Here is a 27,943-nt window from a genome sequence, read left to right on the forward strand (position 1 = left end):
ATAACCACGAAACTACATATTGAAAATGGAGAAGCTACATAAAGAAGAAGATGGAAGCCACAAAAGTCATCACTTGGAGGAGAGCCACCCACCATGAAGTCATCTGTATTGGACTTTATGAGGATGAGAAATAAAAGTTTATGTTGTCAAATCACTGAGATTTAGCTGTTGCTTATTACAGCAGCTAGTGTAACCATTCTGACTAATTAAAGTCATTGTGACAAGGACAGTGTGTGGTGGTGAGGACGAGAAATGGAGTTTGAGCTCATGGATTGGAAAGAAAGACACAAATGGGTGAAGCATTACAAAGGAAAATGGCAGAAGAAGGAAGGATGACTTCAAGGTGAGCCTAAACTCCTGGAGGAAATTGTTAGCAGAAATAACAATGTCCAGAAAAAAAGACTGTCTTGGGGGAAAGAATATAACAACTTTTATTTTAGATGTATTGAGTCTCATATATTATAGTATATCTAAATGGAAATGCCTGACGAATTAAAAAACGAGTTGCAGAAGTAAATTGTGTGCACATGTGTGCATGCGTGTGTGTGTGAGAGAGAGAGAGAAGAAGAAGAAAGAGAGAGAAAGAAAGATTGCAAAAATAGGGGATGTAGGTCTCATAATAAAAAGGTAATAGTTAGGGCTTCCCTGGTGGCTCAGTGGTTGAGAATCTGCCTGCCAATGCAGGGGACACAGGTTCGAGCCCTGGTCTGGGAAGATCCCACATGCCGCGGAGCAACTGGGCCCTTGAGCCACAACTACTGAGCCTGCGCGTCTGGAGCCTGTGCTCCGCAGCAAGAGAGGCCGCGATAGTGAGAGGCCCACGCACCGCGATGAAGAGTGGCCCCCGCTAGCCACAACTAGAGAAAGCCCTCGCACAGAAACAAAGACCCAACACAGCCAAAAATAAATAATAAATAAATAATAAATAAATTTTTAAAAAAATGGTAATAGTTAAAATGGGTTCAAACTTACGTAAAGAAAGGCAACTAACAAAATCAGGATTTGGGAGTGGTTTTACTATTTAGTATGAACAATAGAATAGCAAGAAAAAGTCTTATCTTTGCCACTAACTGTATCTAAAATGACCTTGGCCAAGTTTCTTAACCTGTTTGAGTCTTAGTTTCCTCAAGAGGGGTTTGGAAAGGACTTGAAAGAGCTCTTTCAATTAGAATCACCCATGGAAGTTTAAAAGTCCACATGGCTGTGCCCCCTTCTCAGACTCACTGAATCAGAGTGTCCAAGGTGTGGGTAAGGCCAGCAGGAGGCCCTTCCATGTCAGCGATTTCACACCCTCAGTGGGGAGCTGGGCAGCTTACTCTTGAATTTCATTTATAACAACTTTTACAAGCACAGTGTTTTATTCATCTAGTTTAAAAGTTTCATCCTTGAGTTGTGGGTAGGCCTATTTTCAAGTCTATCTTTTGGTCAAGAAGCTTTCTGGGACCAGAAGGCTCCTTGCTAATGCCTCCGTCTCAGCAAGGCAAGAAGGTACACTTAGCAACTAATAAGAGAGGACAGATGGTACTTGTAGTTCCCAGTGTGGACTCTGATGTCAGATTGCAGTCAAATCCCGACTCCTGCCCTTAAAAGTTGTGCACCATTGAAAAGTTACTTAGTTTCTCTGGACCTTAGTTTTCCTACCTGTAAAATGAAACATGGTTAGAAAATAACACATAGGATTGTTATGAGGATCAAATGAATTAATATATGCAAAGTGCTTAGACAGTGCTAGAACATATTAAGTGCTCCATAAAGGCTAACTATTGTCATTATTAGATCTATAGACTCAGAACTCCTGGGGACAGGAGACAAAGTAGAAGGTAGAGTATAACACCTCTGTCTGTCCTAATATCTATAGGTGTGATTCTGGGGGGACTTTGGAGCCAGATATGGGAGAAAATTTGCAGATGTACTACAAAACTGTAATCCTTCTTGCTGTTGCTATCTTAGAAAGATTTAATAAGACAGCACGTTTTACAATCACCCCAGCTGAATAGCCAGGGTAGGGGAATTCCAGTGAAGTAGGTAACCCCAAAATTGCCCAGATGTCTGCTTTTTAAAAGCCCTATTTTTAAAAAATTGATTAATTAATTAATTAATTTATTTATTTTTGGCTGTGTTGGGTCTTCATTACTGTGCCCAGGCTTTCTTCAGTTGCGGTGAGCAGGGGCTACTCTTCGTTGCGGGGCATGGGCTTCTCATTGAGGTGGCTTCTCTTTGTTGCGGAGCAAGGGCTCTAGGCACGCGGGCTTCAGTAGTTGTGGCATGCGGGCTCAGTAGTTGTGGCATGCGGGCTCAGTTGTTGTGGCACACGGGCTTAGTTGCTCTGCGGCATGTGAGATCTTCCTGGACCAGGGCTCGAACCTGTGTCCTCTGCATTGGCAGGTGGATTCTTAACCACTGTGCCACCAGGGAAGCCCCCATTGACTACTTTTATATTAAAAACCCTGAACCAAACATATATACACATATATATTAAACACAGAGACATAAATACATATTCAATATTTTTACAGCATTGGTGTTATAGGTAAACATGTTACATGCTACTCTTTCTATGTTCTGTTACAAGTTCTTTGTACTACTGTTTAACATACCATATTTTAAGCATTTCCTATGTCATACAATGAGCTTTAAAGCATCACATACATAATGGAACATAGTAATATGTTTATGTGCCATAAGGTAAACATAAGCATATCACTGGGAACTTGTTTCCAGTTAATTGATATACATCTTTTAAAAATAAATGCCATATACACTAAGTCACTTACTGCACCTCTGATTAATTTTTTACGATTGATTCTAATGGTAGAAATATTTCCTCAGGTAATGGTGATTTTTAGAGCTTATAAATATTGCAAATTGCTTTCTTTTATCAATTTTACATTCTCCCAAGCAATACATATTTCCCTTTTGATTTATGCTTATCCACAGAGCAAAATTTTTTGCCATGAAAATTGGATTCATATGAATATTTTCCAACTTGCCTTTTGTTTGTTTTTTAATTTAATTTTTATTTTATATTAGACTATACTTGATTTACAATGTGGTGTTAGTTTCAGGTATACAGCAAAGTGATTCAGTTATACATATACATATATCCATTCTTTCTCGGATTCTTTTCCCATACAGGTTATTACAGAATATTGAGCAGCGTTCCCTGAGCTATACAGTAGGTCCTTGCTGTTTATCTGTTTTATACACAGTAGTTGTGTATATGTTAATCCCAAATTCCTAATTTATCCCTCCCCGCCACGTTTCCCCTTTGGTCACCATAAGTTTCTAAAAGCCCTATTTTTTTTTTTAAAGTATTTTTTTTAATATTTTATTTATTTATTTATTTATTTATGGCTGTGTTGGGTCTTCGTTTCTGTGTGAGGGCTTTCTCCAGTTGCGGCAAGTGGGGGCCATTCTTCATCGCAGTGCACGGGCCTCTCACTATCGCGGCCTCTCTTGTTGCGGAGCACAGGCTCCAGACACGCAGGCTCAGTAATTGTGGCTCACGGGCCCAGTCGCTCCGTGGCATGTGGGATCTTCCCAGACCAGGGCTCGAACCCGTGTCCCCTGCATTGGCAGGCAGACTCTCAACCGCTGCGCCACCAGGGAAGCCCTAAAAGCCCTATTTTTAAAAAGCTGCTGGACGTCATTTCAGCTGTAGAACAAGAGCATCATTTATGCTATTGCTTTGCTTACTGTAGTAATTTTCAATATTGAACAATTCTGCCATTTACAGGTACTATTTGTTTTTTGTATTTCCCCACCTCTGAGTTCATGATTCCACCTTAATGCTAGCTAGCCATTTCTGATGTGGCATTACAAAAATTACTTGAATTAAACTGTATTCTCTCTATTTTTTAATCTGAGGATTTCTCAGTGCATCTCAAGGTAATGAGAATTATATGTCATAGTTTTGATGGAGTTTTGGGCAAGGTTTAATGATAAATTCGGTTAATGATGGTAATTGGGAAGAGAGATCTCTGAGCCTTGCTCCTCATGGATCTCTGGAAATTGGCACCAACTGTAAATGGGAGGAGAAATAAAGTCATAAAGCCTCAAATCAGGGCCCCAAACACTGTTCGTGTCTCTAGTCCCATATCCATCCCTTGGGTGGAAGAATTCAACAAACAAGGCAGGGATGAAAAGGCATTGAGTGAGGGCCCAACTTAGGTCTTAAGGGTGGACTTTACCTTCAGGAGAGATTTAGGAATATTAGATATAAATGACGACAAGATGTTTGTGTAGAACAAGCGTCTTGTAATATTTTTAAAGGGTGGACATTGAAATCTCAAATGCAACATAGAGCAGATAAGAGGGAATATTTACAGAGTAACCAGGTGGCAAATTTTTACTAGTGAATAATGAACTTTGCTGATATCAGGTTATGTGGTTGGGTCTCAATCCCGATAAAGGAGTTTGCTGGGGTGTGTCAATGATATGGACATGGCTTTTTCCAAAGTGATCATTCTGGAAAGAGATTTCCACACCTTAAAGCCAATATAAAGGGTAGAAGTTGCATGGGCAGCCTCACTTGCTCCAGCAGCTTCTGCCTTTCAGGCAAAATGAAAATCCTTGTGAGTATTTGTTTACATTTCTTTATACCCTTTTGGTGGCTGCTTGCAGAGAGTGTTCATATCCAATATGCCTTGGCTTTCAGTGGTCTTAGACAAACACTGCATGCTTCTAAACTTCTGTGATTGAATTAATGCTGTCTTTGGCAGGAATAATGTTGAATATTAATTTGTCCATATTTATTTGTCCATTGTCTGTTTCTTGAGATGTTTACGAAAAAGTTACAAAGAAAAAAATTGGAAATATCTAGGGAAATTTAATTTGTAACATTTTAGTAATAATTCCTTATTATGAACTTTGGAGGGAATGTGGGCATTTTAGGACAGCTGTATTTACTATCTAAAGGAGAAGCAGGGATTTAAAAATAATAATATCCACAATAATAATAATAACAGCTGTCATTTCCCAAGTGCGTACTAGGCCCTATGCTAAACATTTGCATGAATCATTTCATCCATTCACTTAAACAGTTCTATGAGCTGAGTAGTATTGCCCCATTCCACAGGTGAGGAGACTGAGGCACAGAGGAATGTGATTTCCCCAGGCCAGTAAATGTGAGATTTAGCCTTGAAATTTCCCCATCTTAGGCCCCACTTACCAGAGCAATCATGGCAAAGTAATCCTGCCATGATCACTCCAGCTGATCCCAGCCCTGATCCCATTCTCCCATAGCTCCTCATGGCAGTACTCCATGGATGGTTAGTTGACTATGCTCTGATCCAGAATGGAACTCCTTCCCCCAGTCTCTATCCCTTATTCTCATTGAGCTATTGAAGGAGAAAGCAAAATAATACCTCCCCATAAGGTGTTAAAGATTGTCAGCTTAAAGAGTTGCCTCTCCCAGGGTATCTTGATTTTCTAAGAGGATACCTAACCCTAAAACACAAACCTGGAACAGTGGTATATTAATCATGGTGTTGGGTGAGTGGTTACTTGGGGGCAGGGGACACTTCCTGAGCTCTCTCTAATCATACCACTAACGTGGCTGGCCCTTCACCCACCTATTCAGACCTCTGTATTAGATCCATTAAACAGAATACATAGGAGTGTCAGAGGTTGTCCAGGTTGTCCAGGAGTCCAGGTTGTCCCTACGCAAGTAGGCAGGTTGGACAGCTGCATATAGGTTCATGTTAGACATTCTACCCACAGTCGCCAGGAGAAAAATGTTATTGGTGAGATGCAAAAGGAAGTAGGAAAATCCCACTGACAGGTCCTGAAAATATCTGCCTTCCCCTTCATCAGCAATTTCAATGACGGTGCAGTGCACTGTGATGTCCAGAAGAGAGAACACAAAACCGGGATCAGCATGTTGGATGAGTCTCTCATATAACTGCAGCAAAATGTCAGCAGTGCTTCCATGTCAGTCTCACGGTCTGCTGGCCTAACACTTGTCTTATGGTATCACTAAGAAGAATGTGGAGGTTTTCCTTGATGTCAGTCTCAAAAGTTAATCATGCCTCCAAGCACCGGATTTTCATAGTTTCCCTTTAGGAATCTATTGTATCTCTATCACCCATGAATCCACTTAAATCTGTCTTACTCTCTCAATCTCAAGTAATTAAGTAATTTTTTTAACCAAAAAACAAAACTTGACTCCTGTATACTAAAGCCAGTGTGAATACCACTAGGGTCCTCCCCTTAGTAAAATGAGTCCTTCCTCACTGCTCACCTCCCCCAAGTTTTTTTTTTTTTTTTTTTTTTTTTTCTGGCATAAGAACTATGCTTTCTAGAAGGTTGTGTTGTTAGGAAGGGTTGGGAATTTGGTAACAAAGGTAGAACCTGTGTCTGAAAAATAGCATGAACCCAACAAATGCCTGTCAAATGAATGAATGTGTGTTTCACATTTTGGAAGTGGACTGTTGACCATCCATGACCTCCCACCAGTGTCTTAAGTATATGTTTTCTGTGATATTTGTGCTTACCTTGTCCAATGTCACCTCATGTTCCCACCCTAAGTGACAGCCCTATTGTGAATAGATGTGACTTGTCGGTTTTTCAGGTGGTATTTCTGGTGGCACTGGCCATCTTTGGGACACAATCTCATGGATATGAGGTGAGTTGATTCACTATAGACTTTATATCTTAGAGGTATTGGGAGAGGAAAAAGAAGATATGAGATAATCTGAAGGACAGTAGAGAGTCCACATGTCCTATGTGGGATGAAATTCCAGAAATAACCAATAACAGAAACAATGATGTTGATTATTTCTTTCCAATCACAATACCTTAAAAAAGTCCCCCATTGCTTTAAAATGTGGTTAATTTCATTTTTCACGTAATGCCATTGCTTTGCCCATGTATAATACAGTGAACTATGAGGAAGACCTTCGTATTCTAATTTTAGCATGGGCTTTTGGTCTGGGATGCCAGTGGAGATGTTTCAAGGTTCAGTCTCTTGTTTGAAGCAATAGAAGGCTTTACTTTGCAGGGAGGGTTGCCTTTCAAATGCACATAGTTTACGGAAAAACCATTATGTCTTTTGTCAATCTAGGTTTATAACATCATCAGCCCAACTGAAAATGGTGGCCCTATTCAGGAGACAATGACAATTGACAATGAAAAAAATACCGCCGTGATTAACATCCACGCAGGATCATGCTCTTCTACCACGATTTTTGACTATAAACATGTAAGCAGCAATATTTTATATTCTTCAGGAATGGACTTCTCAAGGGTGGAAGGGCAGCCATTTATTGTGCATTTGAATTCCAGCATCTATCCTTGCAATTCTTTCACAATTTCCTTACTTCTGCTTTTCCCTTTAAATTATCAAGCAATTGATTAAAAACCAACCAAACAAAACCGTTTCTAATTAAAAAATGTGATGAGACAGGAAGCATACAAATTTGCTTGACCTTTTCAGGTGGAAAGCACAATCATATTGGCTCACTACAGGCTCAGAAAGTGCCTGCAAGAGTGACGAAAACCCAAGGGCAGGCATGGCACACAGGCTCTCAAAAATATTTGTCAAATGCCTGAATGAATGAAGTAGGGTTTCTAATACAAAAAATTATGCAGACAAAGAACAATAATGAAGCAAGCAGTCACAAAGTAGCAGAAATCCAGAACAACTCTACACATTTGACTATGTATATGCAGTAAATCATACTGCTTCTGGAAGAATGAAAGTATGTTAACTAACAACATTAAACTATTTCCAAGTTTCAGTTACTGGTATTAACAATAAATCTCAGGAAACTTATTCTCTCCTTGATTCATTTATTCATTTGTTTGTTTTCCATTTGTTCCACCTGGGTGTTGAACCTGCTTTCACCTATGGAGAGAGCTATGCACTGTGGATGTAAGTAGTCTGTAGTCCGTTGCACTGGACATTTGAACATGACTTTCTTCTCCTTTTCTTATAGAAACCTCCTCACTGCCTCTGCCCCACTGGTATTGGGAGTTCCACGACACATTTGAAAGCATAGAGTCTTTGAAAGACATGGTTTACAAGGAAGTTGTGCTGAAATTCTTTTTAAGCAGATGTCAGGGAAATCACAAAAGTATCTTTAAAAAAAAACAGCATGAGAATAGGTGAGAATTTGGTTAAAACATCTTCCACTATCATCAGGTTCAGCCTCAGTCAATTTTTGGATTTTAGGGACTGGCAATTTGTGAGAACTGAAAAATAGGAACTAGAAAGATTTATAATATTTGCACTCTTATAGGCTGTATAATTATTTGGAACTATGTACAGAAAATTCCACTCTGTATGAAGATTCCAGAAGGTTCCTTTTGGCTCCAAGGACCTCACCCTCCATTGTTCTTCCAATCCCAACTTCCTCCAACCCATCCTTATCCAGCCGGCTTGGGTCTGAGGTGGAGAAAAGAGAGAGAGAAGATGGTAAAGGAGGGGAGGGGAGAATCATTGAAAATGTATGTGTGGTGGGTGAGGCGGGTGTGGGTATGTTGAGGAGAGCTTCTAAAGCATCCTTGTCCAGTAGAACTTTCTGCAATGGTAGAAATGCTCTATATCTGCATTTTCCAACAGGGAGGCTACTAGCCACTTGTAGCTACTGAGCGCTTGAAATGTGTGACGGAGGAAGTACATTTTAAATTTTATTTAATTAGAATTTAAATTTAAATGGCCACATGTGGCTGGTAACTAACATATTGGAAAGCGCAGTTCTAAAGAATACCGTATTTACTCCAAAAAGACGGTGTTCCTCTGCTTGAGGAAAAAGGAGAACAAAATCAATAGAAAGAGACAGAGAGCGGCTTCTTCTCAAGCTTTCAAACCCCAAACTGTAGACCCAAAACATGAAAAGTGGGGCACACATCATGGGTTTACACAAATTCAGAGATAGAAATGACAAGTGAAAAAGTACAACGACTATGTAAAAGAAGTCAAATGGATAGAACGGACTGCAGCTTGAAAATATCACTACGCATGCTCAAGGCTTTCCGCAAGGTCCATCCTCACCAAGCTCAGGACCCAGGGAACTGGGAGGGGCAGTAACTGTGCTCTTGCTGCTTCAGGGCTACATCGCCTCCAGGGTCCTCTCCCGAAGAGCCTGCTACATCCTGAAGATGAACCGTAAGGCCATCCCTGCTCTGGACCAACTCAAACGGTACATCTTTGAGAGGCAGGTAAGTCTGGGGTAATCCTAAGTATTCCCTGTTCTTGAGCCAGGGAATACTGGTGCCCATAGAGAAATGAAGAGGGTAAGGGAGAAGATCATAATATCATACCTTATTGCGGATATGGTACCCTCCACTTTAAAGCATCTTCACATTTATTGATTTTAGAGCAGGGATAAATCTCTTAGCTTGAGTTCCACCATACAGCCCCCAATACAAAATCTTACAATAAATTCCAGCGTCTTTGTAGAAAGGACTGAACATCCTTTTCTCAGAGCAAGGCTTTAAGAAATAGTGATTGGCAGAATAAATGAGTGATGATATCCAATGACACAATGGTGCAAAGAAATACAGTATAGTGAGAATAAACAAACACTGTGTGAGGCTAGGAATCTGAGGTTTATTTCTCCTTTTGCGTCTTTTCATCGGCCACAGGATTCACCCTCTGTGAGTTTCATTGTCACCAGCTGCAAAATAACATTGGTAATAATGAGGTTTCTCTACAGACCAAGTGGTCAAAAAGAGATGATATCTTGAGATTCCTGACCATCTCTTGTTTAATAATTCAAAAGAGAAAAAGTCACAATTTAGAATAAGGTACACCAGATTATGTCAATTTATTTCATCCTATTCCACTCTGTCCTACTGATCTAGGCTTTGAACAACATGTTCTCCGACAAATACATATGGGTCAAGTATAACCCACTGCAGTCTCTGATCACAGATGTGAATTGGTTCCTGTTTGGATCACCCATCAGGCAGCTCTGCGAACATATCCCCTTGTACAAAGGGGAAGTGGCTGAAAAGACACGTGAGTACCAATAAATCATTCCTTCACCAGATATTTTCTGACAGCTCCAATATGTCAGCCACTCTGCCAGGTGCTGTGTGAAATACAAATAAACATGAAACATGACTCAGTTTGGTTTACTTTGGGAATTAAATATCTACCATGTGTGGAAATAGTGCTAAATGTTAGGGAGACACAGAAATGAAAAAACTCTGCCTCCAAGGAACACATAATCTGATGGAGAAGTTAGTGACTTAAGACAGAGGATGGAATAAAAAAGATTCCTGGGGACAAAGGAAAAACTATTGGATTCTCTAAAGTACAGCATGGTAACTCTAGTTAATAATATGGTATTGCATACTTGAAAGTTGCTGAGAGTAGATATTAAGCATTCTTACCACACACACACACACACACACACACACACACAAAAGAGTTACATATGTTAACTACACAAGGTGATGGATGTGCTATCTTGAGCTTTTACAATGTATATGTATAGCAAATTATCACGTTGTACACTTTATATATATACAGATATACTTGTCAATTATTCTTAGAAAAGTTTAAAAATAGTCTCAGGATCTAAGATAAAATTGGTCCAAGAAAGAGCAGGCAAAGTGGACTGACAGGGAATAAAAACTCTGATTCATGCAGGTAACATATGTCACTGCAGTCATTACTGGTATTTTTACACAAAATTGCTAAATATGGCAGAGTGACAGAGTGAAAGAAAAGCTGCATCACAGATGGCAGAGGTAACAAGAGAAATTCCCCAGAGTAGTGGAAGGTAAAGAAGAAAAGAATTAGCATTTATTACCTCTCTATTGCCCAGAAAAAATTAAGATATTTTTACTTTTCATAAGGTCATTAGTACTTATAAGTAAAGGCATGCAGGCATGCCATTAACGCAGAATGTCATAGCATTAATCGAGTTGAGCCAGAGAGCACTTCCAGGAATTGTCAGTATATTTAAGCTAATATATTATTATTCTTTGCAATACAAGTATAGCTAAAATCTTGGATAACGTGAAATTACATGTACACCCCCTAGTCAAGACATTTACAAAAGGGCATTGGTTTGCTGAATTCTAGTAATTTCTTAATTCTCTTTCTTTAAAAATCTTTCCCCTTTTCAGATGATACTGGTGCTGGAGACTGTGCAAAGGCTGGGCTCCTGGGCATCTTGGGAATTTCTATCTCTTCAGACCTTCACATTTAAGGCATCAGCCCACTGGTTTCAACTTTTCAGAGAAATACACGTTTCCACTCAACGGCCAAATTAAATTCTTTGTCAACGTCCCAACTAATTGTGAGATTCAGTAGTAAAACATAAATACTATATTTATAGATATCTGGGTGTTTTCTTTTCTTGTAAGCAGCAAAGGGAAGCCAAACAATGTTTATGTCAATATATAGAAGGAAAGAAATTGCCAGGATTTCAAGTAAAGTGCATGGTGTGAAGATTCCCAGGTAATATAGGTGAGTCACATACAGGCTGGTCAGCTGTGTACAAGTCTTCAGTTTTGCATTTGACACTTAGACTAGCTGCACATCTGTCCAACCAACACACTGGGCAGCCTAGGTAGAGCAGGGGCTCAGGTGGCATTGACCTTCACCTAGTGAGGGGGATGGATTTATACCCTTATCAGACAACTTGACTGCTCAGGTGAAGAAAACTGTGCCCTCTGACAAAGCACCCAACTCTGAGAGCCATTCACATACCTTTTAGCTCATCAAAGCAGTAGACTCAAACTTAATCAACACTATCATGATATATTTCATCCCAGAGTGAGGAGAGAGAGAGAGAGAGGAACACACGTCACCCAGAGAAAGATGCACGTTACTGAAAATCTTTACAGGAGTGAGGCCCTAACTGGGAATGTCAAGTCAATATATAGAAGGAAAACAATTTTTAATATTTCAGATAAATTGCATAATGTGGGCAAATTCCCAGATCGTATGGTTGGTTATCATATGGAGTAGTCAGCGAGTGCAAGTTCAGAGCAAAGAGGAACTACTTTAACAAGAATTTCTGTCTTCATCAACTGCTCCTATTCCTAACACTATACATCTACTCCTTAATAACCATTAGTACTGGGCTAGGTATCCTGGCAAAACTACAATAGTAAAGGAAGTTAAAATAACTGAGCTAAATTCTGGCGGGGCTGGCTGCAATTTATTGTCTCATCTCACCATAGAAGGATAGAGATATTCTGGTCTTGGTTGGGTAGTTAGAACTAGATGCTTGAAGGTGGCCAGACTATCTTTTTCCAGTCTAAACTCTCTTTCTCTCTACATGTCTGCCTCAGGATCTGACACTGGCTTTCTCCATGGTGGTAAAACCAACATCACTCTGAACCCCAAGGTCCCCATCTTCCTTGTGTCATCATCAGAAAGGAAAGGAACTCTTAGTTCTAATTTCAAATTAGCTTTAATTAAAAAATCTCTGGAAAGGAGCCTCATTGAATCATGTGGGTACACGTTCTTACTCCTCTGGCTGGGGCTGGTGGGAGTGGGGTAGGGGAAGGGTTGTGATTGGCAACTTCCTTTGGAATTTTCTGCTTAGAACTGTTATCCTTATTCGTTTTTATAATGTTATTACCATTTTAAAAGCAGAACTCAAAGCAGAACTTTGAGTTCTGCTTTTTCCTAACTCTGCTTTCCTTAAATCAGTTGACTCTGCTCAGTTCTGGTGTCATGCTGAATACCTATTAGGAGAAGCAGGTGGAATAGGCCAGGCACATGCCTAAGAGGAGTGAGTCCAAATGTAAGCTAAAAGGAAGCTGGGGCTCCATTAAACCTTCTCCAGAAAGGAGCCCTTTCTTAAGGGTTGGGGAGGGAAGATATTAATTCATTTCATTTTTGTTTGCCTCAAGGTATTTTCTAATTTCTCTTTTGACTTCTCTTTGACCCAATGGTTAAGAGTGTGTGGTTTAATTTCCATGTACTTGTGAGTTTTTGTATTTTCCTTTTGTTATTGCTTTCTAGTTTTATTCCATTTGGTTGGAAAAGATTGGAAAAGATACCTGGAATGATTTCAATCTTCTTAAATTTGTTAAGACTTGTTTTGTGGACTAACATATGATCTATCCTGGAGAATAGAATAGAATAGAATCGTGTTCCCTGTGCACTTGAGGAGAATGTGTACTCTGCAGCTGGTGGATGGAATGTTCTGTATATGTCTGTTAGGTTCATTTGGTCTATAGTGTAGTTCAAGCCTGCTGTTTCCTTATTGATATTCTGTCTGAATGATCTACCCATTATTAAAAGTGGGGTATTTCAGCCCCCTAGTATTATTATATTGCTGTCTACTTCTCCCTTTAGATCAATCCATATTTGCTTTTTATGTTTAGGTGCTCTGACATTGAGTGCACATATATTTATAATTGTTATATTTTCTTGGTAAATTGAGCTTTTTGTCATTATATCACAACCTTTTTTGTCTCTTGTGACAGTTTTTGACTTAAAGTCTATTTTATCTGACATAAATATAGCTACTCCTGCTCTCTTTTGGTTCTCATTTACATTGAATATCTTTTTCCATACCTTCACTTTCAGCCTATGTGTGTCCTTAAATCTAAAGTGAGTCTCTTTTAGACAGCATAGTTGGATCTTGTTCTTTATTCATTTATCCACTCTATATTTTTTGATTTGGATATCAAATTTTCTAACCACAACAAAGCATCAAGGATGCTAGAGGACCTTATCTCTCTAATAAAGCTGGCCCAAGAGAGCAGGCATGATCCAGAATATGAGTGTGCCAAAGGTGTTTTTGCAGAAATCTTGGTGAGGCTTGTAGATGGGGTTCTTATTTCCTATGAAGTTTTGTTCCTCACAGTAAATGACACACAAATGGGATATTACTCAGCCTTAGAGAAAGAATGAATCTTGCTATTTGCAACAACATGGATGGACTTAGAGAGTATTATCTTAAGTGAAATAGTTCATACAGAGAAAGGCAAATATATATAATTTCACTTATATGTGGAATCAAAAAACAGAACAAATGAACAAACATAACAAAACAGAACAGACTCATAGATACAGAGAACAAAAAGGTAGTTGCCAGAGGGGAGAGGGGTAAGGGGGATGAGTGAAATAATTGAGGAAGATTAAGAGGTACAAACCTCAGTTACAAAATAAGAGTGTAGTATGGGGAATATAGTCAATTATAATGTAATATCTTTGTAAGGTGACAGATGGTAGCTAGACTTATCACAGTGATCATTTTGTAATGTATAGAAATATCAAACCACTATTTTGTGCACCTGGAACTAACAGTGTTGTAGGTCAATTATATTTCAATTAAAAAATATGTAGACACTGGGAGGAAATACATCAAAATGCAAATGGTAGCCTTGTAGAATGAATTTAGGAATGTTCCATCCTCTTCAAATTTTTGTAATAGTTTGAAAAGGCTAGGTATTAGTTCTTCTTTTTATGTTTTGTAGAATTCCCCTGTGAAGCTGTCCATCCCTGGACTTTTGTTTCCTGGGAGTTTTTTAAATTACAAATTCAATTTCACTACTGGTGATTTGTCTGTTCAGATTGGCTATTTCTTCCTGATTCAGTCTTGGAAGGTGGTATGTTTCTAGAAATTTGTCCATTTCTTCTAGGTTATCCAATTTGTTGGTATATAATTGTTCATAGTATTCTCTTATGATATTTCAATATTGCTTGTTGTTTCTCCTTTTTCACTTTTTATTTTGTTTATCTGGGTCCTCTCTCTTTTTTCATTGATGAGCCTGGCTAAAGGTTTATCATTTTTTTTTAATCTTATTTTAAAAACAGGCTCTTGTTTTCATTGATGCTTTCTATTGTTTTTTTTTGGTCTCTATTTTATTTCCTCTCTGATCATTATTGTTTCCTTCCTTCTGCTGACTTTGGGCTTTGTTTGTTCTTCTTCTTCTAATTCCTTTAGATGGTAGGTTAGGTTGTTTATTCATTGAGCATCTTTATGATCATTACCTCATACTCTTTATCAGGTAGAATTGCTTATCTCCACTTTGCTTAGTTCTTTGGCTGGGGTTTTATCTCATTTCTTCATTTGGAACATATTCCTTTGTCACCTCATCTTGCCTGATTCTCTATTTTTACTTCCATGTATTAGGTCGGTTGGTTATGTTTCCCTATATTGGTGAAGTGATATGTAGGAGACATCCTATGGGGCCCGCAGTGCATTCCCTTCTGGTGACCAGAGCTATATGCTCTAGAGGTGTCCTCTATATGGGCTGTGTGGGCCCCTCTCTTGTGGTGGGGTTGACTACCGTGGACGCACTTGTAGGTGGGTCCTGCCCTCATACTGGTTGGATGCCAGGCCCTGCCTAGTGCAGAGGCTGACAGCTATTGGTGGATGAAGTTGGGCCCAAGCATGACTGGCAGTGGTTGCCTGGGGGCTCCAGGGCTATTGCTGGCCTGCTAGTGGGGGTGCCTTCGGCTTGTGCTAGACCTCTGGTTGATGGGGCTCTGTCTCCACATGGCTGGTTGCATGGACTGTGGAGTCTTGGACTGCTAGTGAGTGAGGCCTGATCCCAGCATTAACAGGCTAGAAGGAGGACTTGAAACTGGTGTTTGCCAGCTCCAGTGCCCCTGTGGGAGAACAAGCTCCCAGAAATGGCTATTGGCAACACCTATGTCCACAGGGTGAGTCCCAGTTGCCTCCTGCCTCTCCAAGAATTTCTCCAAGGTCATCGAGTGCCTGACCTAGGCTTCTTTCAAATTACTGGGTTTTGGAGTGTGTGGTATTTTGTGTGCACCCTTTAAGAAAGGAGTCTCTGTTTCCTACAGCCCTCAGGCTTTCCCAAATGCAAGCCCCATTGGCCTTCAAAGCTGGGTATTCTGGGGTCTCATCTTCCCAGTGCAGGACCTCTGGGCTGGGGATGCCGATGTGGGGTTTGGACCATTTGCTCTGCAATTGTGATTATCCTCTTGTTTGTGGGGTGTGGGTCTTGACTCTACCTCATCTGTCCTTCCTACCCATCTTGCTGTGGTCCCTTCTTTACATCTTTAGTAGAAGATCTTTTCTACTAGTGTTCAGGTCATTCTCATCAATAGTTGCTCTGTAAATAGTTTTAATTTGGGGGATGCCTGTGGGAGGAGGTGAGCCCAGGGTCTTCCTACTCCACCATCTTGGCCACTCCTCCTCCTCATCTATTGTTGATCAGAATTTCCTAATTTTCTATAGCAAAAAAATCCACTGACTACTTAATTTCCATTCCCTACCTACCTGTTTCCTTCCAGCAGAACCTCGGTTTGTTTAAGTAGCTGTTAAAAATACCCTTATTTTTAGGGATATATTCCTTACTTTAGTTCCAAGTCTTCAGTAATGCTTGGTCTAAATCAGTGGTTTTTCATTTGGAGTATGGTCTTTTCTTTTCTCCTCTGGAGACATTTCACAGTGTTTGGAGACATTGTCACAGTTGGAGGGGGTGTTACTGGAATGTAGTAGGTAGAGAGAGGTCAAAGATGCTGCTAAACATTCTACAATGCACAGGACATCACCACAGCAAAGAATTTTCTGACCCCAAACGCCAATAACGTTTAGGTTAAGAAAGCCTGGGCTAAATCTTATTTCCCTTAAGAAAAGAAGGTAATGTCAGTTTCCTTAGCCTATGATTGGTCTATGGGTGTCATAAATCCTCACTTCTGGTCAGTGAGATCTAAGCGGAAGTCTGCTAAATGGGGCTTCCAGGAAGAAGAGGGACAGACTCAGGTAGCATGCAACTCTGCCCTTTGTCCTTTCCTATTGTCCTCCTCTCAATGTGGACATGATGCTGATGCCAGGAGATGCGTCTGCCATTTGGGGACCACCAGGTAGCAATCCTGGAGAGGAAAGTTCAGGAAAGAAAGAAAGAGCTAGAATGCCTGATTACATCATTCGAGTGCAGCACCAGCTGGGATTTTCTTTCCCTGGACTCACATGATACAGATCAATCCCTATCTGCTTAAGTCACTGTGACTGTATTTTCTTTATTTGCAGCTAAAAAGCATTCCTTACAAATACACCTGAAAGAGGTGGAGTTAGTCCAACTGGCACACATATCCCAGGATCTGGGTCCACCCCAACACTACTGCCTCTACTTCTCTTACCCCTACAACTCCTTTGGAAATTCTGGGCTCACCACATTGCTTCACTTGTGCCGTAGAAAGGCAGTGCTGTGTGCTACTCACAGAATGACTGAGAAATAAATGGTACTTGGAGCCCACTGTCTAGCTCTGCTTGGCCTGCTATTCCTTTTATTAGTCCAGACACCATGTCCTGTTGCTCCCTCAGGAACCATGTGTGAGGTTGCAGAAACTCTGATGTGAAGGGCTCAGGACACATACAGGAACTGAATCAAGGGTTTCTTGGGGTTTGGGGGTCTAGGGGTCTACCCCACTGTAAGGTGGTAAGCCTGTTTCCTTTTAACCACTAGTGAAGGGTTCCCTGACATGGGTCCCTCCTGCTCATGCTGTAGCATGTGACCTAGTGAAGTGACACACCTCACTACCTCTAATGATGCAGCCCACCTCTCAACCTTCCTCTGAAAAGTTACCTTTGTCTCACCCATCAGAGCATGGCCTCAGGTACATGGTGCCTGGTCAATGGGCAAGCATCCTGTCCTTTTGTTAATTACCTTTGGGAGCCTCGCTATTCTCCCGTTTGCCCTGACTGATTGCTATAATAGGGAGAATCCTGGGGTAGTCGCCAGCCCCGTACAGTCTGAAGCTGGCCCTCACTCCATGGGTCCTGCCAGGGTGTACTTGATTTTTGCTAAGAGCTCTTCAGATTCCATCAATGTCCCTTTCTACTCCCTTGGGGTGAGGGTTGGGGGAGGGTATGTCTGGGAGTAGCATGAAGGAACCCTCTAGGGTGTAGGGAATGTTCTACATCTCCATCTAGGTGATGGCTATATGGGTGTATATATGTAAAAATTCATTGTACTTAAAATCTGTGCGATTTACTGTATGTTATACCTCACTAAAAACGTTTATATATTTTTAAAATGTAAAACACAACTGAATACAAAGAAGGCCCACCCAGTCTGTGGCAGTCTTAGGAAACAGCTCAAGTTGGCCGTTGCTGTAGGAAACCCAGAGCAGCGTTGAAAGGCTCGTGCTCCAGCCCCAGCTGCCTGGAGCCAGGCCAGGGGCCGAGTGCTGTGGAGGGACGAGGGTCCACCATCAGCAGCGGGTCAGCTCCAGGAGGAGGGCTGGGGACACTGCCTGGATGAAAAGCATCACCAAAACTGACGAGGCCAATGAAGATACTCTGTAGGAATAACTGCCCAGATACAGCTTAAACTGCGGGGACGGTCTCTCTACCCCAGGAAGCAGCAGGAAGAGGAGAAGCAGCACATTCTTGGCAGGATAATGGGCCCCACTCCTGACCCCTGGGGAAGCTGAGAGCATGGAGTGGGCAGGGAGCCAGGGAATGAGCACCGGGCGGCCACTACCCTCGGCTGGTGAGCCAGCCCACCCACACCCGCAGCCCTGGGGCTCGGGGCCAGTCGGCTCTTCCCTGAGGCTGCGGAGAGGATGAGGCATGATGAGGACAGTTCGGGGTGCCTCCATCTAGGGTGGAAGGGGTGGGGCTAGTGAAGGGAGCAAGAGTCCCCCTACAAGGAACCATGTCATTGGAGCATCGTTCTCTGAACTGGGAGGCAGGGAATTTGACCTCTGTCTTGGGCCTTCTTTCTGAGAAGGGCCTCCTGGGCAAGGGTGGAATTTTTGCAAGAATCTCAGGGATTTCTTGGAGGGAGGGTTTTGTGCAGTTCCCAGCTGGGCTGCAGACATGACCAAGGACCTCTGATGATCCTTCCAGCGCATGTTTGCAAGAAGATAAGGACAAAGCCAAGGGAGATTGAAAGCTCAGGGAAGAGGGATCTGGGATACGGTCGTACCCAACGAGTCCTAGATGGGAGGACCAATGCCGAGCACGCTGTGATGTCTTGCGCTCAGATTTGGCCCCAGTCCAGTGTCCAAAGGACTCATGTTCCAGGCCCCAGCGTGGTGGGTGGAGACTGTGAGTAGAAACCACAGAAGCCACAGAAGAGAAACGCCTGTTTTTCACTACACTTTCTCTAAGGAAACAGGGCATAACGTTGCAGCAGTGTGAACGACCGACACCAAAGTGACAGGTGAGACACAGTTCCCTATTTCGAGATGAGTCCAGAGGCCCAAGTTCCTCTGGCTCCTGAGGCTGAGACGGAGGCATCTGCCCAGGGCGCATGGTCACTGGAGGAGCGGCAGGTGGTAGAGATGGCTCAGCTGTGAGCACAGCAGGCTGTGGGTTCCCAGTCCCCTCGGCCCAGTCCTAAGAGGCAGCGTTGGAGATGTCGGCAGAGGTCAATAACAGCAGCTGTCCCAAGACAGGAAAAAAGAAAAAAAAAAAAAAAGAAGGAAAAGAGAGTAGAAGATTTCCCTTCTTAGAAGATGAGTGAGCTAATTCTTAGCTACTTCCTAGGCCTTTCCAGGGACACTCCAAGATTATTGCAAAGGACTTAGCAAGAAGCTTGAGTTCTTCAATCACAGATGGAGGAAACAGTCTGTTATGAATATCAGTGTGACTGTATTTTAAACAGAAGACACATGGTCTTGATACACATGGAATATATTTGGGTCAGGATGATGGGCACTGGTTTGAGATTCAAATATGGTAAATTTCATTGAGTGATGGATTAGGTGAACTCTTAAGGATAAACGTTAACAATGGCCATCAGTAGGGTGGTGCTGTAGACTAGAATGTTTATGTCTCCTTAAAATTCATATGTTGAAACCTAATCCCCAATGTAATGGGCTTAGTCGCTTAGAAAAGAGGCTCTAGAGTGCTCCCTTGTCCCTCCCACCTTATTAGGACACCGTGAGAAGACAGCTGTCCATGAACAAGGAAGTGGGCCCTCACCAGACACCAAATTTGCTGGTGCCTTGATCTTGGACTTCCCAGCCTCCAAAACTGTGAGAAATAAATGTTTGTTGTTTACAAGTCACCCAGCCTATGACATTTTGGAATTTTGTTCCTTCCAGTCCCAACTCCCAAAGGATCTAAATCCTGCTGCATGCACGGAAGATTCTTTATAAGATAAAGATTGAGCTTGTAACCTGAAGGACCAAAACCTACCTTGACAAGCCCTGTAAGGTCTAGAAGGCTGTACTTATTGTTTCTCAGAGCTGGTACAGAGCTATTACAGCGGAGTCAACGGCAGCCAAGGGCGATGATGCATAGGAGGGCAGCAGGCCTTGAACCTGGATTTTCCTGGAGGAAAGCAGTCTAGCTGGCAGAGTGTCTGCAGGGATGGTAACAGATGGAGATAAGCATGGTGGGTGCCTGGGGGTGGGGCGTGTCTAAAGTCTCCTGGAAGTAACAGGTATGTTATAATGATCAGGTGGAGCCCGGAGATGATGGGAAATTCAGGAGCAGCTGAAGCTCAGAAGTCCGGAGGGGAAGGCTCGATGGGCATCAGAGCTGTCAGTAGACAGCAGCTCACACGCCATCACAGAGGACTCGGGAGCAGAGGTCCAGGCAACTGTAACAGGAACTCAGGCACATGGGACCAGACAGGGACTGGTCCTGAAGTTGCCGGAGGATAGATGTCAGGGATACGGCAGATATCGGTCAAAGATGGACTGATAGCCATGGGGACTTAACTCCGGGACTCACTGGGCCAAGCCCTGGGGGCCAGACCCTGCTTTGTGGTCCTCTCCAGGCTTCTGGTCGACCAAGCCTTGGCCTGTCACAACTGATACTTCTACCCTGAATGCTCTGTGCAGGTATCTCCATCTGCCTTATCCTCGACAAGCTGCATGTGACCAAATCCATAGTTTCAGAGCCCCTGGAAGACCCAACCATACCTTATTTAAGCCCAGTTAGTTAGAGGTTTATCTTGGGCCTTTCCCATGCAGTCACTTTTCCATTCATGACTGTAGGTAACCACACCACATCATGACTCTGCAAAGCTTGCGCTCAGCTCTGTCTTTGGCGAATTGGTGCTGAGATCACCCCGAGGCCTTCCACGCCACCCGCATGTGCTGTTGAGCCCGCCCCACCCTGGTCCTGTCCTATTTACTCCAAACTCCAGCACGACCTTTGGTGGACATCTGTATCTGTATTTCCAGGACTCTTTCCTTTTTATCCTGGCGTCTAAGGTGAGGGCGCCAGGGATGTTCTGTGTGCTGTGGGCGAGGCTGACTTTCTGTCCTTCCCAGCTATAAGGATGGACAGTTAAAGGACCAGTGCAAAGAGACCAGGTCCCTTATTCATTTGTAATAGAGGGAAATGCCTGGGGGTTCCCACGAAGGGATTTAGACCAGTTCCAAAGAGAGGTCTGGGAGGCCTTGTTCATACGCTTGGCTCTCTCTCAGGGATTTCCATGGTGCAGGCTGGGCCAGAGTGAATAGGCCTCCATAGAATCTCAGCATCAATTTGCAGGCGACAGAGATGTGACCTCAGACCTGAAAGCTTAAGTCTGTGCTGTGGCTAGTGTCTTTTTGTTATTTATTTACTTACGGCCCAAATTCTGAAGGGGTTCTTCAAGGGCCACCCTAAAGAGAGGCCCTTGGAAATGAGACATTCTAGGAGAGACACGTCCTCCATTGCATCATGTTGGTATGTGATGGCGTGGACAGCACATGGGTGGGAACCCAGTAACTCGAGAGAGGACAGTGCAGGCAAGGAAGGCTCATCTGCTAGACCAGGGAGGCGAGAAACTTTATTGTTCTAATCCAGAGGGAGAAAGTGTACCCAGTTTTTAGATTACAGAGCCGGATCTTGGGTCAAAAAGTAGAAGGTGGGGGTCTGAAATGAGCAGCTTCCCATCGGCAGAGGTGGGCTGGGTCCCTGAGCTCTGGGTTCAGGTCAGCGGCCCCATCCAGGCAGGTCCGCTTTCCACGTGACCGACCTGGAGGTTCAGAGCCCAGGGAACTCCCCACAGATGGAGCGTCTCAGGAAGGACAGAATTTGGACTTCGAAACAGGAATTGGGGTCAGTAGCCAGTGCAGTACCTTTAAGAAGAAAGAGAAGCATTTTATTTAAAAGACCACTTAATCACTCTAAGACCCCTAAGTAGAGTGGATATATTGTGAGTTGCACCTACATCAGATGTGATGTTCAGCGCAACTTTACTAGCCAGAGACTTGGGAACAAAATGGAAGATCTCATCAGTGCTGCACTAACTGCCTCCATATGCCTTTTCCTATTTCTTTTATCACTCTTTAATCATCCTCGTTAACCCCCCAGCCCCTCAAGTTCTCTGTGTTTTCCTGCTGGAAGTTCCTGTTATGAAGAAGCCTTGTACCTTGGGTTAGTTTACGCTAAGATGTAAGTGACAGGCAACAGCTTAATGGGAAGTGGTTATTGACTCTCTCTGGAGCAGCAGACAGATTTTGCAGTCTTACCTGGTAGCTTTCCAAGCCCGTCACCACTGATCTCCCACCATATCCCCAGCAGGGCTGCCAGCCACTGAGCCGTTCCTTTCCCAGCATGTGGTCCATAACTATCAGGGTCCTGCCTCCCAGCATCTGGACAGCCAGAGAAAAAGGAGGACTGAGAACCCCAAAGCAGTGGGCCTCCTACGTAGGATGCCAGGCACAGTGCTGCTTGGGCAGGGGGAGGGGAGGGGAGGATGAAACTTTGGGTCAGGTGAGAGTATCACCAGCTGTCCAACCCCGATGGTGAAATGACTGTCCTCAACCTTCTGGTAAAGCCAAGTTAACTCTGCTGCCTGTTCTCAGTGATCCCTGGTGTCAGGAAATCTTCGCTACCACCAGGGGGAAATACACTTCAGGGCTCATTAGTTTTTATACCCAGTAGCAAAGAAATGGAATTGACCTGAAAACTGTCATTAGAGTTTGCTAAACACCTAAAAATCATACTGCACCATTTGCCTCAACCATGGTCTTCAGTTTCTAGTTAAGTTATTAACACACCTTCTTTTTGCTCTTGGGCAAAGTAGGTGGGGACCTGTCGGCACACATCCTTGATGGGCACTCCATACTGGGCTAAGTTCTTGACCCGGCTGGGTAAAACAGCATAGGTCAGGCCTCGAGTGGATGGATAATGCTTTAAAGCCTGGAAGAGGTGGCCTTTCAAAACGGTGAGACAGCAGATAGAGGTGGTGCAGCAAGGAAGAAGAGCGAGAAACCTATTCCAGTGCACAAAAATAGCCATGAACTTGCCCTTGAGTTTTGTCTATAGCAGCAATACCCTATCTGACCACAAGGTGATGACATTACTCCAAAACAATCTGTGTGTGAGCCTGTGTGTCCTTGAAAGTCTGTACTCCTTTCACCCTTAAATTCTCAACTCTCCCAGCCTCCAGTGATTTCCTCATCTCTAAAATCATGTGTTTCATTTATGTCATGCTTTTACTTGTTATAAATCAGATGAGGGGAATACTTTCTACCTCTCTCTAAAAAAATTGACAAATTGTTTTATTTTTATGTGACCCAAAGTGCATTTTTTTCCCCCAAGAATCAGCAACCCACCTGAAATGGACATTCATTTTGCCCAAATGTCCTGGGCGGGTTATTTAAGCAAATGATGCCAGATTTCAATGATTTGCCAAGGACCTCCTGCTGCTTTTTAATTTATTTGACAGCCCTTGTCATTTAAGAGGCTGAGAGGGAGAGAGTTTCAGCAGTCTGGGTTCATTTTAAGCTAAAGATAATATGTGTGTATGTGTGTAAAGGGTGTGCAGGGGAGGAGAGAAGGCATGAGGATAAAAATACTCTATTAGTTCACTCTAATATTTATATTCAACTACTTATATTCACTAACATGTAGCTCACACCCTTTTGGAATAAACTAAAATTATGTCATCGTATGGAGTTTCCATTGGTCCATTTTCATTCATATGATGTAATTTAAATGGGCCACGGACTGGACTTGGAGTCCTTTGCATAGATGGCGATAGAATTTCATGCGCATTAAGAACAAGTATGAACTGAATTCCCCTGTGTATACAGCACCATCCTAAGAGGTCAGGATGTAGGGTTGGAAAACACCAAACTAGGAGGGGACCACAGTGAGCTGGTTTCACTTACCTGGTGGTCCAGGGCCTTACTGATATCATCCAAAGTTGGACAGCTTCATCCATCTTGGCTAGGACACAGGCCATCTTGCTAAACAGCTTAGCCTCCAGAAGGGCCTTAAAGCAACACAGCAGAACGCTGTCATTCATTCAGTCACAGTATAGTGGCCTCCTACTTGCCATCAGTGCTGCACGAAGCTGGTCCTTCAGACTGTGACATGGAGCATCCCAGCGTAGCGCGGTCCTGGGCGCCAGAACAAAGTGCCAGCGGCAGGACTGGCCATGCACACGGGTCCCTGATGCCCCCGAGGGCCCGTGGCACTGTCATTGCTGCAGGCACCACGGGAAGGTATCCCCCGGGGCACTCTGCATACCCTTCACAGGCTGGTGGGGCTGGAGGCGTAGGGCGTCAGCCCCAGAAACAAAGCTGAATTTAAGGTCCTGTTCAAGGTCCTCAGCCGCCTCCATGACCCTCAGCTTCCCCATCTGTAAAGCAGGAGAAGTAGACCCTCTCCCGCGGGGATGCCATGAAAGGATGAGACAAGATACTGCCTGCTTGTGAAGCCAGTGTGTGAGGTAGACTGCTCTCCGGATGTACAGGGTGAGGAGGCACCTCGGTCCGGACCTCTAGACTCAGATCCTGGCTCTGGGTCTGCCACTGACCACTCCTGACGTGGCCCTGGACCTGACCTTCAGCCTCTCTGAGTTTTGCAGTAAAGCCGAGGTTCTCCAGCTGAGTCTGACTGAGCCCATCTCCCTCCTCCAGCCAGAGCAGTTCTGACTTCCATTCCATAGAGTGGCATTTTGTGAAATCTTTCGTTGGAAGAAAAGTCTCTATGGCTTAAAACAGAGTTGGAAACCCCTGGACTGCATCCCTTTGAGGAGGACTCGGGAGCCGTGTCCTCAAGGAAATCAGGAGCAGGTCAGGTGAAGATTGAGGGAGATGGTGTTTGGGAAGGAGAGCATGGGAGGTCCAGGCAGGAGCAGAGAGAAAGCCTGTGTTTGCGGGGTCTGTCCTGAGATGTCCAGTGTGGAAGTAGGAGGGGAGCTTCCAAACAGCAGGGGCTGGACAGCAGAAGCCCATCCAGAGAGTAAGGAGTGTGGGCTTCTCTTTCATTTTATCCTCTCAGAGCCCTTTCCGGTAGGAAAGGCAGCTGTTGATTCTGCTTTGCAGATGAGGAAACTGAGGTGCACAAAGGCTGAGTCATATCTCCGGTTATAGAGCTTTTCTATCAGGGAGGCGTCCCTTCCCCATCCTGCCTCTTTCTGCCAGGTCATACCTCACCATACCCAACCATCTGGACAAGTGGAAGCAAGGTTTCTAAAAGTGAAAATAAATTATTCTCCTGCTTTTGAAATAAACTGATTAAAATCTGAGATCAAGACAAAAGACCTCCATAGCACATACCAGTTATAAGAAATCTGGGTTCTTGAAATGGCTCTCTTATTTCAGAGGCCTTCAGGAGCCCTGTGAAGTCAACACAGGAGAGGAACACAAGGGGATGTGGGATCCCTAGAGATCACAGAAGTTCCTACTGCGGTCACTGGCTCAAAAAGAAGTCACTGCAAATGCAAGAAAGCTGGTCCCTTATCTAAAGAGATGTATTCCCTCAAGATCCTAAACCTAGAGAAGGTCTATGTAGACAGGGTCCTCTTCTCTCTGGAAAAGCATAAGGCAAAATGTTGGAGCAGGCAAGGCTTTCTGTGGCATTTGTAATGAACGTGTTCCACATCTTACGTTCTCGAAGTCCAAGATTCCATCCCATTCATTCAAAACCTTGTTGTCTCGGATGCTGGCCGTACCTCGAAAGGCATTGACATGGGTGCCCTGGGTCCCAACAGATCCATCCAGTGGATGGCTGTCACTGATGTTCTGGAGATCAGGCTTAGCCCAAAGACACTACTGAAACTGCCCTTAACAAATCTAATGACCGTTACAACACTAAATGCAAAGGTCGTTTCTCAGACCTCCTCTTATTTGACAAAACAGCAGCATTTGGCACCGTTGTGGGCCTCAGTGAGCCTCCGGGACACACACGTTTACCTGTTTGTTTCCATCGTTCTGACCAGCCTTCTCCCTTTCACTTCCCCAGCCTCGAAATGTGGATGGTCCTAGACCTTAGTCTTTGGACCTTTCCTCTTTTCTGTCTACACTTAGCTCACTTAGTGATTTCACCCACTGTGCTATGGCTTTAAATACAGTCTCGACTTTAAACATTCCCAAGGCTGTATGTCCAGCCCAACTCTCTCTCGACCCCCAGACTCATGCATCTAATCCTCTACTTGATGTCTAATCATCTGAAAGTCAACACGTTCAGAACTGATCTCCACCCCCGCCAACCTGCTGCCCACAGTCTCCATCTCAGTGAATGGAACCACCATCCTTCTCTCCACTAAGGTCAGTGCTATTGGAGTCATCTTGACTCTTCTTTCCTTCCCACCCATATCCAACTGAGAAGAAAATCTTTTCAGCTGTACCTTCAAAATATATACAGGATTAAATAACTTCTCATCGACTCTGCTACTACTACCCTCATTTAATCCGCCCCCTGGAATCTTTTGAAAGCCTCCTAACAAGTGTTTGTCAGAGCACCCCGGTTAAATCCCAAGGCAGACCAAACCCAGCTGTAGCTTCCTATCTCATGCAGTATAAAAGCCACATGAGTTACAGGGACCTACTGGGTCCCACAGGGTCAGACCTCTGTTACCTCTCTGCCTTCACTGGCAACTCTTGTTCCTCTCACCTGTCAGCTCTGGCTACTCTGGCTTCTCCACTGTTCTTTGCTCAGGGCCTTTGCACGTTTTGTTCCATCTGTCTGGAACATTTACTCCCAGGAATCGGAGTTTTGCTTCCTCATCTTTTTTTTTTTTTTTTTTTTAACATCTTTATTGGAGTATAATTGCTTTACAATGGTGTGTTAGTTTCTGCTTTATAACAAAGTGAATCAGTTATACATATACATATATCCCCATATCTCTTCCCTCTTGCCTCTCCCTCCCACCCTCCCTATCCCACCCCTCTAGGTGGTCACAAAGCACCGAGCTGATCTCCCTGTGCTATGCAGCTGCTTCCCACTAGCTAGCTATTTTACGTTTGGTAGTGTATATATGTCCATGCCACTCTCTCACTTCGTCTCAGCTTACCCTTCCCCCGCCCTGTGTCCTCAAGTCCATTCTCTAGTAGGTCTGGCAAGATGGGAATAAAGACACTTCCTCATCTTTTGCGATCAAGATGTAACCTCCCTGGGAGCCCTGTCTAAGACTGAGGACGCCAGCCCTGACATTCTCTTTCCCCTCTTGCTTTCTTTTTCTCTGTCACACTGATCACTCTATGTAGTTTGCCTCTAAAAATCATACCGTTTCTTCCTGCAGGATGTAAGCTCTCTGAAGTTAGGGACTCCTGTCTGCTTTGTTTACTGCTGTATCCCCAGCCCATAAAACAATAGCACCTAGGTCCTCAATCAATGATGGTGAATGAGGCAGTAAATAATTTCCGGAAGTGCCCTCAACCGAAAAGAGTGTCACGAGAGAGAATAGCAATGAGGACCCAATTCAGATGCCGGGGGAGTAGTTGGGGAAGGGTCAGGCCTTTCTGAGAAGTGACTTTTGGGCTAAGACCTTCCAGAAGCCTGGGTGTGGCCAGCTAGACGTGTGGGGTTGGGTGGGGAAGCAGCCTGATGCACGGTTTGGGTTTGCTGGGGACTGAGAGGTTTCTTGAGTGCCAGAGGAAAGTGCCAGGCCAACCAGGGTGCGTGGGTCACTCTGGAGAAGGGAGAAGAGCGTGTCCCCAGCAGAGGCTGGGAAAAGTGCCAGTGCTTGGCTGGAAAGGTAGTGGGTGCAGGCTGGGTGGCCATGGAGGCTGGGCCTGGGTGGTTTTCTATTATCTGTGTGATGGGAGCCACCAGAGGGTCTTTAAAAAACCTCTTCTAGGGCTTCCCTGGTGGCGCAGTGGTTGAGAATCTGCCTGCCAATGCAGGGGACACGGGTTCGA

The 27,943-nt window shown here is 43.6% G+C and overlaps 2 protein-coding genes across 2 annotated transcripts; one reads left to right on the forward strand and one right to left on the reverse strand.

Moving 5' to 3' along the window:
• Positions 1-290: 290 nt before the first annotated feature.
• Positions 291-12,347, forward strand: GKN2 (gastrokine 2; the record flags this gene model as incomplete). Its single annotated transcript, XM_082426217.1, has 7 exons — positions 291-343; positions 1,859-1,922; positions 6,572-6,625; positions 7,064-7,201; positions 9,052-9,162; positions 9,808-9,964; positions 11,083-12,347. 7 exons carry the CDS (start codon positions 291-293, stop codon positions 11,163-11,165), a joined length of 660 nt encoding a protein of 219 aa, XP_082282343.1. The 3' UTR covers positions 11,166-12,347.
• A 6,179-nt stretch (positions 12,348-18,526) lies between these two features.
• Positions 18,527-26,370, reverse strand: LOC309643499 (gastrokine-3-like; the record flags this gene model as incomplete). Its single annotated transcript, XM_082426218.1, is given in 6 exon segments — positions 18,527-21,925; positions 22,850-22,991; positions 23,966-24,006; positions 24,009-24,069; positions 25,691-25,852; positions 26,236-26,370. Coding segments are annotated over 6 exon segments (636 nt in total). The 3' UTR covers positions 18,527-21,830.
• Positions 26,371-27,943: the final 1,573 nt, after the last annotated feature.

Source organism: Balaenoptera physalus (genome assembly GCF_965194825.1).
Source record: "Balaenoptera physalus genome assembly, chromosome: 15".
NCBI lineage: Eukaryota > Metazoa > Chordata > Mammalia > Artiodactyla > Balaenopteridae > Balaenoptera > Balaenoptera physalus.